The 13109-nt window shown below is 40.8% G+C and overlaps 1 protein-coding gene across 4 annotated transcripts in view; it reads right to left on the bottom strand.

Annotated features, from left to right (window-relative positions):
• The window catches only part of KDM4C (lysine demethylase 4C), a 392092-nt gene that overhangs the window by 70423 nt on the left and 308560 nt on the right, over nucleotides 1–13109 (bottom strand). For all 4 annotated transcript variants that reach the window (XM_082628071.1, XM_082628070.1, XM_082628069.1 and 1 more), the window contains exon 18: nucleotides 11784–11969. In XM_082628071.1, the coding sequence (XP_082484197.1) occupies nucleotides 11784–11969 (186 nt within the window). The remainder of the gene's footprint in view (nucleotides 1–11783; nucleotides 11970–13109) is intronic.

Raw genomic sequence — 13109 nt, forward strand, 5'->3', positions numbered from 1 at the left:
AATTTATGTGAAAAGGCAAAGAACCTAAAATATACAAACAATGCTGGAATGAATTACAATTTAGGGGAAATGAGGAGGGAAAGACATTTGTGCCTTAAAATGTGCATTCATTTTATAAAGTAATGTAATTTTAAAAAATTGCCTCAGATGGGACATTTTCAACAGAGAGAAGCAAGGGACATGGGGCATTACTATATGGTATTCCTTACCCATAAGGATTTTTGAATCTCAATTACAGCAGGTGAATGGGTAAAAAATAGCTAAAATAGATGCAAAGATTTTCTTAACAAGGTGGCCCAAAGCAAAACAGACTAATTAAAGGGCTTAACAGTCTTTCTGTGTCACCAAGAAGGAAGCCCAGGCAAATAATAAAACCATGTAAACTAATTCAAGGCATGGTCTCAAACTGGAAAAGTGAAGCCAAATCAGCACCATCTAAATGACACACCATGTGCTCTGACTTTGAAGAAAGGGAGGTTCTGTAACTTTAATGACTGCTGAACCTCTCTGAAGTTCCTTTTCATCATCTGTAAAATGGATACAATTAGAACACCTGCAACAGAGGGTTACTGTGTGGACCAAATGAGACAATGTACTATTGGGTTGGCCAAAATGTTCCTTCAGTTTTTAAGTAAAAATAAAAGACACATTTTTTCATTTTCACCAAGAACTTTACTGAACAATGTATTCACCATTTTGTTCCACTATCTTCTGCCATTTTCAGGCAGCTTCATAATTCCATCTTCCCAACACTTTTTATCTTTTTGAGCAAATAACTGTTCCAGGCACCTTTTACAGTCTTCCAGGGAACTGAAATTTTTTCCATTAAGAGAATTTTGTAAAGACTGAAATAAATGGAAATCCGAAGGTGCAAAGTCTGGTGATTACGGCAGATGAGTCAGAACTTCCCAGCCAAGCTGTAATAGTTTTTGCCTGGTCATCAAAGAAACATGCAGGCTTGCGCTATCCTGATGGAAGAGTATGCGTTTTCTGTTGACTAATTCTGGATGCTTTTCAGCGAGTGCTGCTTTCACTTGGTGTAATTGGGAGCAGTACTTGTTGTAATTAATCATTTGGTTTTCGGGAAGGAGCTTGTAATAGAGGACTCCCTTCCAATCCCACCATATACACAACATCACCTTCTCTGGATGAAGACAGGCCTTCGGTGTGGTTAGTGGTGGTTCATTTCACTTGCCCCATGATCTCTTCCATTCCACATTATTGTATAGTATCCACTTTTCATCACCCGTCACAATTTGTTTTAAAAACAGAATGTTTTTGTTACGTTTAAGTAGAGAATCACATGCGGAAATATGGTCAAGAAGGTTCTTTTGCTTAACTTATGTGGAACCCAAACATCAAAGCAATGAACAGAACCAAGCTAGTGCAAATGATTTTCATGGCTTGATTTGGATATTTTGAGTATGTTGGTTATCTCCCACGTAGTATAATGTTGATTGTTCTCAATTAATGCCTCAATTTGATCGCTATCAACTTCAACTGGTCTACCCGACCGTGGAGCATCACCCAGTGAGAAATCTCCAGCACGAAACCTCTCAAATCACTTCTGACACGTTTGATCAGTCACAGCACCTTCTCCATAGACTGCACAAATCTTTTCTTGCATTTCAGTTGCGTTTTTACCTTTCTTGAAATAATAAAGCATAATATGCCAAAAATGTTGTTTTCCTTCCATCTTCAATATTAAAATGGCTGCACAAAAATTCACCAATTTTGATACGTTTTTTTTAAATGTACGCTGATACGATAGCTGTCACAATACAATCTAACGAAATTGTTTCAAATGAAGTTAAAGACAACTAAGTGCTACTAGAGGCATCTTAAGGAAAAAACTGAACGAAACTCTTTTGGCCAACCCAATACTTATTATGAAAGCGTTCAGTAAACTTTAAAAGGCACTAAACCAATATTAGCTATTATTAATTTTATTTACCTCATCTATCTTGATATGCTGCTCTCAACAAAAGGGGGAAGTCACCTTGAACAGGAGAGAAAATCAGGGTGGGACAGGCAATTCTGATTCTACAAAGGCACACTACTTACATGAGCATCAGAGAGAAAGAGGGGAGGGAAAGGTAGAGAGAGACAGAGAGAGAGAGACTGAGAATGAACAAGTGCAAGCTTCCTAAGCTTCATGTGAAATTTCAGGAGAAACAGCCAAAGGAGCAGTGGCAGAGAAGTCAGCCAAAAGCTTTCTACTGCCCATCACAACAGCAGGAACAGTGCAGATTCTGCCTCACTGGCTCACCAATGTTAATCAAAGAGGACAAATCCACAGTCTTTAATGTCCACTATTAAGCAAGCAAGCTAATATCCATCTGTCAGTCTATCAAGCATTAATTAAATGCATCTATGTGCCCAGAACTGTGCTTGAAAGACAGCTGTGTGGGGTTCCACTGGAGGCAGGAAGGAAGGGAAGGACTGAGCAGCTCTGGAGCAGCCCCTCCTTTCCAGCCCCGTGCCTCGTAGCCCTCCTTTTAATCTCTCTGGGCTCTGCAGCCTTGACAAAAGCTACTTCTTTGCATCTATTAAGGATGCTCTTCTTTTCTCAAAATACATGATAAAGATACATGACAACACACTTTAAGGTATAGTTAAAAGTTGTTTAATATAAGGGTTTGCAAATTTTTAATTTTCTTCTAATTCCTGAGAAATATATGAGAAAAGGGGGACAAAATTCACTAAAAGGCCTACCTAATTCTCAAGGAAAGACAAACAAAATGGAAAATAATCCATGAGCATATCCGATGCCCACAAAGAAGAGGGTTTTCACTTCTCCCTCCCTCCTGCCCCAAGAAAAAGCTTCTGAGTGACAGGTCAGCCCAGTAATGGCTGAAAAGAAAAATTAAAAGAATGTTTCATTGAAAGATGTAGAAACCGGAATTTCTTATGTTCCTTCAGATACTACTTTATAATTTCACTGACCCACTATACCCAGTGTGGGACAAGAAGACAGGGAGGATGCATGAAACCTCACGGTGAAAACAAGCCAACTTCAGATACGGAATGTTCAAGAAACCATCCTTTTTGTACCCGGAAAGAAGTATTTATTTACATGTGAGAAATGTCTCAGAGCCCAAGATGGCTACCAACACTCTGTGGAAAGGGGGGAAGTAGCCCCAGGCTGCCTGGCTTCCTGCCAAGAGACCTCAAGAGGCCTTTCTAGGGCTTCCCTGGTGGCGCAGTGGTTGAGAGTCCGCCTGCCGATGCAGGGGACACAGGTTCGTGCCCTGGTCCGGGAGGATCCCACATACCGCGGAGCAGCTGGGCCCGTGAGCCATGGCCGCTGAGCCTGCACATTCGGAGCCTGTGCTTCGCAACGGGAGAGGCCACAACAGTGAGAGGCCCGCGTACCACAAAAAAAAAAAAAAAAAAAAAAGAAAGAAAAAAAAAGAGGCCTTTCTAGTTAATTCAGAGTTTTATATATCATGTTTGCTGAAAGTGGACACAGAACATAGACCTAGACTTTTAGATAGAAACCTTGGAACTTACCTCATTTAAGTGTCTTTTCTATTGCTTGCAGTTAATAGTCTCATAAAATTATACTCTCATTACATTTTGTCAGTATCTATGGATTTCATTACGACTATAGCATCTAATTACTGTTTTCTAAATGAAGGAACTGAATATCTGCCTCATGCTTTACAAGATGTTGGAATGTCAAATACCCTTTGCTGTTGTGGCACATTCCATTTATATTTCTCTACTGTATCCAATGTTAAAATACGGGATTTAGTGTCACTACTTAATTTTCGTAACAAGCTATCAGACAATAATGCAAGCCTTAATTACTTTTTTAAAAAAGGTGTATAAATTGCTGAAAAGCTTAAAATTTCCTGGGAACTGAGAAATATTAATTCTGTGAAAAACTGAGCAAGTGTTTCATATAGAAACACATCTTACCTATGCTAAAAAACGTAGCCACATAAGTGGTTGTTAGAGTGGAAGACTTGATTTTCCTCAGTACGTGCGGTCCTTGAAGTTGCCAAGTACCAACCGTCCCATGTAAACATCCCTTCCCGCAGTTGACTCCTCTGCGGCAGGTCTGCTGACTGGTCCCTGGTTCCATGATGCACTTCGGGGCAGGGGGTGGGGATAACAGGGCCAAGCAGGAAATATAACACTGACAAGTTTCTCCTGGGGCTTCTGATGAGTCTGCTTTAGTGATAAAAACCAAACACCTGTACCAAGATGCAGATTTTTTTTTCATGAAATTTTCTTGTTTAAATCGGGATTAATTTGCAGTTTTACAAAGGCTGAAAAAAGTTCAGGCAAAATTCTCCTTTCTATAAAGCTACCTTATTCTGCATTTTGAGAGAGAGGAAGACAGCCAAGACTGTCGAACAAGAGAGCTCCTGGAAATCAAGGCTCCAAAGAGGGTGACTGCTAACACTCGCATCAAAAACACTTAAGGCCTCAGTAGCCAACATGGCTTCAGAGTTATTTCAAGGGCTCTTCAGGCCCTAAGGAGCAAGCACTGTCTATTTGCAAAATAAACAAGGCGTCCCACAAAGCCTATGACCTAACATTTTTCAAATGCATTTGGATGTTTCCGGGAAGCATTTGAAATAATGTTTTTTAACCCAACCAGATTAAAGGATAAAGGATAAGAAATCGGGGTCTGGAGAAATGCTGTACTTTGTTCTGAGCCCCTGGAAACCCACTCTGCTTTCTGCCCCCAGATGAGGATGTGGCTTTGCTGACCAGAAGTCTGATTCCAGAGCCAGCTGCTTGCAAATTTTTCCTTAAATGGAAAGACCCAGACTGTTAACAATACATTCTTCCAGAATGGGAATGTAAACCCTTAATATAGGCAACTATTGACATATGCTAGCAAAATACAGTTTTGATTCAGACCCAGCAGCAGCCAACCCCATGCCACAACTGGGTAGCCCACTAGGGAACAGTGTGCAGGAGAGGTGGCATACCAAGGCATTTGGCCTTTCTCTGCCTGCATGGTCTCCCCATTCTCATTAGTTTCTGTATCCTTGACTGAATTAAAATTGGACTCTGCAATGGAGGCATCTGCTATCTCTTCCCACAAGTTCAAAAACATTCCTTGAAACACTTTAATTAGCATCAGAAATAGGTCTGGAATCTCTGCAGTTGGTGCCCGAGCTGGGACTGGCACAAAGACCCTTACCAAGTGGCCAGACTTTGAAAAGGAGCTGGAAAATGGGGAGGGACAGAAGGGTAAGCTAAAGATGGCTCAAAGGAGACAAAAGAGCCTCTGGCCTAGGACCATGAGGTCACTGCAGGGACCTTGTGGGGAGAGTATCAGTGTCAGTAGAACTTTTCCTCTATGCCCCACAGCTGGGCCCAGCAGAAGGTAGGATGGCCCTCAGAGAGATTCCCTGAGTCTCTCTAACTACACTAGCTATGAAGGCAATAACAATGGGACTCCAGGGACCGAGGATGTGCTACAGATCCTCTCAAGCCCTTGTTCTACTGACTGGAAGCCTGGGGAAGAAAAGCTCCATGATCGTTGGCCTCGCCCTTCCCCTGGAAATGTCTACAGAAGGAGGAGCAGGAAATTAAAATGAGGGTTATTAATAGAGTACAGAAGTCTGAAGTGGGGTATATTTAATTTTCTTGATATAATTAAGAAAAACACTGTCTTCACTGGTTCTACCTGACAGAGTGAACAAGGGGAAAATGGGTTCCAACTGTAAATATTCTAAAATGTTTGTGTTAAATATTTCTCCTCCCAGGCAAATCTGGCCTTAACTTTCTGTCATCTAGGATACATGGATTGAGATCTCAACAAAACACTCCTACTGATAAAAGGGTAAGGGATTTCTTTTTTCAAATGTATGTATGACTTAGAAAGATTGATCAGATTCATCCTTGAATCACCGTATTGTTTGTTTGTCTGTTTGAACCCTTGCTAAGAACTTTTTACTCCAGACATTTGCTTTGGTCAGAATTCTCTCTGCTTTTCAATAACAGTACAAATTCAGAAGGGCATTTCAAAAATAATTTACACAGAAGAAATAAATCATATACAAATACCAGATTATTATGCGCAAGTCTAAGAAGAGCTTGTTATCTGGTCACAGCAAACTTTACTGACTGAACAGAAAGGGAGTTAGCAATATCCAAATTGTTATAGGAAAAACAACAACCACCAAACACTGTCAGTTAAACACAAAGACACCCAGATCTGGGGGGCAGTTAGAGGACTGTGGAAATGGCACCATTCAGATCATTGTTAGATGAGTGTTAGCTAAATCCCGGTTCTCTTTCTTAAAAGCACAGAAGAGAAACTAGAAGGGGACAGAGTCAAGCCATGGAATGGAGCTCCAAACTAAAGGAGGCAAAAGAAAAAGAAAAAAAAAAAACACACTGATGGATTCAAACTATAGTTTGAATCAAGAGACAACTGGATAACTGAGAACTAATCACAAGTGAGAGTTTAGTTTGCTTTCAGTGTGGCATTCCGATGCCAGTGAGTTTGCCTGGCTCCGACAGGGTCAACACGTCAACTCAAACTCTCAGCAAACTCAATCTCTCTCTGTTTAGAACCAGCACAAATGTTACCTCCTCTGTGAATTCTACCTGCTGCCCCCGATAGAATTAGTGACTTCCTTCTAAGCACTCCCAAAACATTTTATTCATATCTTTATTTAGCCTACCTTATTATGGAATAGAGCATGGCAGCTAAGAGCCTGGTTCTGTGACACAGTGCCTGGTTTTGAAACCACATGGTCAAAGTGTGACAGAAGCACCAAGAAGAAAATTACAGTCAACTGGTACCTATTGGATCTCTAAAAGGCTAGAACCCATAATGATGCTCAAAATGGTCAGTGGGGATTTATAGTGGGAATGAGTATTTGGGGTCTCTCCCTATCAATCCATAATCAACCTGAAACACTGCAGACCCTTTTTATAATTAATGAATTCATATAAAAGTGTTACTGATTTCTTAATGGTTTTTTTTTTTGTCACTTGGTGTTTTCTCAATAACTGATACTGAAAGTACAATACACTATACAATATTCTAGGGTTTAGAATTTAGGGGTCTTGATCGTCCATTGCTCCACATGCTGGCAAGGTGATAGTTGTTTCTGCACACCAAGGAAAGGTTTTATTGTTAGTGATGACAGGTATCCTCACCCCATTACCACCCAAAGGTTAGTTATGTAAGCATAGATTAACCAGAAGGGCTGCCTTGCTATAAGCCCTTCACCAGATCCTGGGCAATACGGGTGTCCCTCCTGTCCTGAGCCACGCACAGTGCCAGCAGGGAAGGAGTTGTGCTAAAGCTTGTCTGGGCAGCTGGCCTGAAGACACAGGTGGGGAAAGAAGTCAGTAAGTGCTGAGCAAGAACTCAAGTTCTATTACAAAGATGAGTACTAGAATAGAACATGAAGGCAAGCTAAAGGGGCAGAATAACAAGAGAAACTTTCAGAGTGGGCGGGGGGGCGGCCATACAGAAGCCAACATAACCACTACTTTCCATTGCCCACACCAAGAACACTGCCTTGAAATAAGGTGCCCGTGTAAAATATCTAACACACACACGACATAAAAGATGCTCAATAAACACTAGCTCTCTTCTGTCCACTAAGCTCATTCCCTAGCATTAGCGAGTTATTTCAACAAATTTATACCAAGCAGCTTCTATGGAAGGCTGAGTACTAGTTTAAAAGATAAAACACTGGTTAAATTCGTTAATATAATGATCTAGTTAAAATAATAGAAAAAAATTGAAGAAAAGGTACACAAGATAGCAGGAAAAAAATTGACCACTAAGATGTTTACTTCAAGTTCTTCCTCTTTTTTGAATAGGTGTCTGTCTCCCTGCTAATAGCCACAACTCAGAAAATTATAAAGGAAATAAATTTCTCAAATGTCTTTGATAGGAGAGGGTATTAAGATGAAAATGATGTATCTTGTATAAGATTCTGTATTAGATAAGCCTTGTTCCTTACAGTGTATTAATGCATAAAGTACAAGTGATTCTGGAGCTCCAACATTGCATATATGGAACAAACACTATAAATCTAATATGAAGGTTTATTGAAGTCATTTGCTTGAAAAAGAAATCTGTGCATTCCATCTTTCTCAGTTCTGTTGCCCTTTGTATTCAGGCATCTCTTCCATTGGACACCTGTCTAGTTTACTCAGGTGTGAGGAGATGGCCCACTGGTGGCTGTACTTTGCAGGAAGTATATAATTTATGAGCAGCTCATTGTTTGCTCTGAAGAAGAAATGTTTTCAAGGCTCCCAGGTTCAAAACCATTTTACTATTTATTGTGTTCTCTGCCTTTTCCTTATAAACATCTGTGCAACATGCATGTAAGGGGGTTAGGAATACATCCAATGGAACCTTCAGAAATAGAGCCAGAAAAGAAGTCACAGTGGCTCATGGCAAAGGATGGTCAAGTACCACAACACTACACACCTAAACACATGTGCACACATACATGCACACATGAATAAAACCTCATATTTGAAAGAAAGTAAGGTGCCAGTCAAAAAATATGTTTGACAAAAACACTGAAAATTGCGAACTAAAATTTAGATTAACAAGGATTAGCTGAACACTTTCTGTAACATGCTCCTTTCTACTTTAAGAATTTGAAAGCTACCTATTTTTCCAAATACTATCATTCTAATTACAGAGTATGATTACTGTCTACTGGAAAAGTGCATTATAATAAATCAGACAAAATTTTTATACCATTATCCAGAATGACTTTACACCCAAAGCTCAACAACACTGAATAAGCTAGTGTATTTTAAATAATTTATGGCATTAAAGGAGGAGTAGAATTTACTTTAAAGTGGTCCTTTTGGATGCAAAAAAGCAAATAATGGAAGAAGCAAAAAAGAAAAAAAGGGGGAAACTAAAACTCTAAAGTAAGTAAAAATGGAATATTGAAGTAACTGTAGCTTTATACTTCATTTCACATAAATTGTACAGGCATCCTCTACTCTCTCAAATGCCTGTGTTGGCTCGTCAAGTTAGCCTGAAATGTATCTCAGAGTTTTTTCCACTGCTATGATTCAGTGATTGCCCATTACTCCCAAACACTCAAGGCATGGTTAAGAAAATAGACAAACTATACTTCCGACTCTTGGGAGTGTGTCCCCTGGCACTCACAGTTTACACAAAGAGAGATACTTGAGTGAAGTTCAATTTTTTTATGCTTGAAAAAGGAAAGGACACTTAACACAGTAAGGGTAATTACAATGCTCTTAACCAAAGTTGCCAGATTCTATGAATTCCCTCTAGTTAGTTGTCAAACATTTTGGGGAGGAATCTATACTTGAAGTCTAATTAAAGAATAATGGATAAGTATTAGCTATCAGGAATGTATTTTAGAAATCCAGTGTTCATAGTGCTTCCCCCTGGAGAGCTTTGCAAACGCAATTTACGATCACTAAAATGTTTTCCTCATAAGGAAAACCTGCCACATGTAATGTAAGTTATATGATCTTTTCCCTACCCTTTACAAAGTATACCAAGCTTAAAGTAATCTGTAGGGGAGAGTAGTTTCTAAATCACCTCAAAGTCAAATATTTTCCTTTTCATCATCATTTATGAAACACATTAGTAACATAGACCTGACTGAGCCACACATCAGAGTTAAGAGGAATGAGGTCCTGATTGAACACCTGGATCTCTTTAATAGCAACCTCAATATAATCATCAGTAACCACAGAGCTCCGGAATATTAAAAAGGGAATATGTGTGATCCCAAGCAAAGCTTTAGATGAACACCTCTAGCACCACTGGAGGTTTGGGGTTTGGAATTCAACAGATAGTAGAGTAGGGGCTGAAACGACATTTATATTCCAGCACCTGTCACTCATTAGCTGAATCTATTTGGGCAAAAAACTGAACCTCTCTGAACTTGAGCTTCTTACCCTTGAAGCAGGGATAATATTATTCATGTGGCCCAGTTCACGTAGGATTGTAGCAGCAACAGCAAAAAGAGAAAGCAGTAGTACAACTTTCATTTCCTGAGGGCTTACAGTGTCCGGTGGATTGAAAACCACATGGTGAGGTAGGCATGCCATTGTAGACAAGGAAGCTGAGACTCAGAGAGAAGAACTTGCACAAAGCTGCACATGTGTTACTGGCAGAATCTAAGTGTGAACACCAACAACTCTGATTCCAGAGGCCATGACCTGGTTCACATCTTAAAATGTACTCACATGTGTCATCTAATGAGGTAATGCTAGTGACTTCACTGTAAATGGCAAAGCGCCACGTAATGCAATGTGTTATTAGTGTAATTTTTTTTTTTTTTTTTGGTGATACGTGGGCCTCTCACTGTTGTGGCCTCTCCTGTTGCGGAGCACAGGCTCCGGACGCGCAGGCTCAGCGGCCGTGGCTCACGGGCCCAGCCGCTCCGCGGCATGTGGGATCCTCCCGGACCGGGGCACGAACCCATGTCCCCTGCATCGGCAGGCGGACTCTCAACCACTGCGCCACCAGGGAAGCCCTAGTGTAATTTTTTTAAGCTGCTAAAGTGTGTTTTCTGCTGAGTACATATACTGTTCTTAGCAAGAGCCCATCAACTCAAGAAACTAAGGAAAAAGCACGAATGAATATGTAACTTGAGACCTAAAACAATGGAAAAGTATGGAAAATGACTTTAAAATAGATGTGACAGTTGGTGATGTCATTTTCTACATTTGCACATTCTCATGCATCCACAGAGTTCCAACCCACAAACATCAAGCGTCTCTCAAGACACCAATGGAAGTTGCCAGAATCATTAAAAAGCCGAGAGATCTGTTGTGTATGCGTCATGGCTCCCCAAGCCCATACCGACGACTTGGCAGGCAGCTCACAGGAGGTGATTAGAGACATGGGACAAGCATGTTAGTCTGCAAATAATCTGTGGCCAAGCTTCCCAGGGATAACAAGGGGCAGCACGTTAGTAAAGCTGAGGGTCAATGGGATGCTTTAGAGTCCTCACTGGCAGCCAAAAACGATGGTGAACAAGAAAGCTAACAAAGGCACAGCAACTACCTCTATACTGTCTTAATGATTCTAAGCCTTTGAAACAGAGGAAAGACTCCACTCACCAAGGACAGGTAAACTGAATTACAGTTAAATTCACTTGTTAGTTAGTTGCAAACACTCTTTTCCCAGAAATAGGTTCAGTCCTGAGTGAAATGGAAAAGGCAGAAAACGCTGCCCTCTGAACTTCTCTTCTGCGTTTCTGCTTTTCTGAGCTTGTCCTCACTCCTCCCGGGGCCTCTATGCTGCCCCGAACTTATCCCATCTCAGACAGCAAGTCCCCAAACATTTGTGCTCACCCTCTCCCTCCCTTTACTGTGTTGCTGCTCTTCCTTTTCTCTAGAAGGGATTAAATAAACCCCTAAGGCCAGAGTGTACAGGTGACTGGATTAAATACTGCAGGATCTCAGGAGACGCTTTCACATCAGTCTCTTCCCAGAAATGCTCTCCCCCTCATCCCAGAGATGTGCAGGACACAACCTGTACAAGCATACTCAGCAGCCCTGTAGACAAACCCCAAACCAGAACAGGCATAAAGAGTTTTATCCATTCATCTGCTCACTCACTCATTCAACTCAATAAATATTTATTGCATCTAGCATGTGCCAGACACTGATGGGTCTTGGGCAAATACTAATAAATAATAATGTATAATACCTGCCCTCAATAAACTCACAGTCTAGACACATCATCAATGAGTAACGTTACAGAGTAGAGCATGCTAGCCCTGGGAGGTGTGCATATGCAGTCTTGGCATCGGTAAAGGGAGAGAAGGCCTTACCACATTTGGGTTGACTTTATGTCGAAAGCACGTGATGTTCACCACATATGGCCAATCGTCGGGCTCCATCAGCACCCCAGCAGCGTGAGCACACGTGACATGGAATGAGGCCGGGCATCGGCCATAGGAACACTGAATGCAGGCTCCAGAGACCTTCTTAACCCGGTACCTGCAGAACATGCATTTCTGGAGGGTTAAAACAAAGAAGAGCATCAATTCAAACTCAGTTAACTCAGCCAATTTCCACACTTCACAGCATAATAGCTATTAGAGAGTAAAAAAACTGATTACATCAACAAGGCCTGACCTCCAGGGCCCCTGATGGTGAGAGCGACTGTGACAACATAAGCTGCGTACCTTCAAGGAAACACACAGCTACGGCCACATACTACCAGACACATGCTGAAATACTCCTTGTGGTAAAGAAAGCCAAGCCCTTTTGCACATGCTTCTCCAGGCACAGAGATGAGGAAGAGGCCCCCCGGGTGCTCCTGTAAATCACCCATGAATGCTGAAGCTACTTCTCTTTTACCTTCTGTATGCCAGGCCTTTCTGTATATCAAGAGATAGACTATGGGTTTGACAGACAGGCACACGCTCTCCTAAGTTAGACGAGGTCTTCAGAAATACCCAAAGAGCACACAGCTGGGCTCACATTTCCATTTACAAGGAAACGTAAAGTGTTAAATGGTCCAATGTGGAAACTGCAGGCTCAAGTGTTTAATAATCCAAATCTGAACCCTTCATGACTGAAACAAAAATATGCCTCCCAAAGTGAGAAAATTGAAAATCACCCCAAAGGGCATAATTTGGTTGAATATCTATAGCTGACTATGCCTGGGGAAGAAAGAATGGAAATAAAAACTGCAATAATAATTACCACAATATGAAAATTAAATTGCATACAATTAGCCCTAAACATTATCAGTACATTTGTTATGAGAGATGGAAAAAAAATCAAACAGCTTCATTAAATGCAAGATTTGTGAACTAATACCTGAAGGTTAGGAAAAAGGAGTTGTAGAACAACACAGGGTCAGGTTCAGAAAGCAGAAGAAACAGAATGATTAAAAAGCTCAACTTTTCATTCCTAAGGATAAAGTAAGTCTGCAATCTGATCAAATGATGATACAAATATTCTCCTTTTATAGGTACATTTTCCTTCCTGGGACAAAAAAGGTACTTATACTCAATGCCTTTTGAGGACTGTAATATTTTATCAACAGACCTGTAAGAATCAATGTGGACAAAACTTCTAACTCTTCTTTGCCCTCACATCTGATCAGCATCTTCAGTCTTATAGATTCTGAACCTTAATCTTACTCT

The sequence above is a fragment of the Mesoplodon mirus genome, assembly GCF_964341445.2.
Source record: "Mesoplodon mirus genome assembly, chromosome: 1".
Taxonomy (NCBI): domain Eukaryota; kingdom Metazoa; phylum Chordata; class Mammalia; order Artiodactyla; family Ziphiidae; genus Mesoplodon; species Mesoplodon mirus.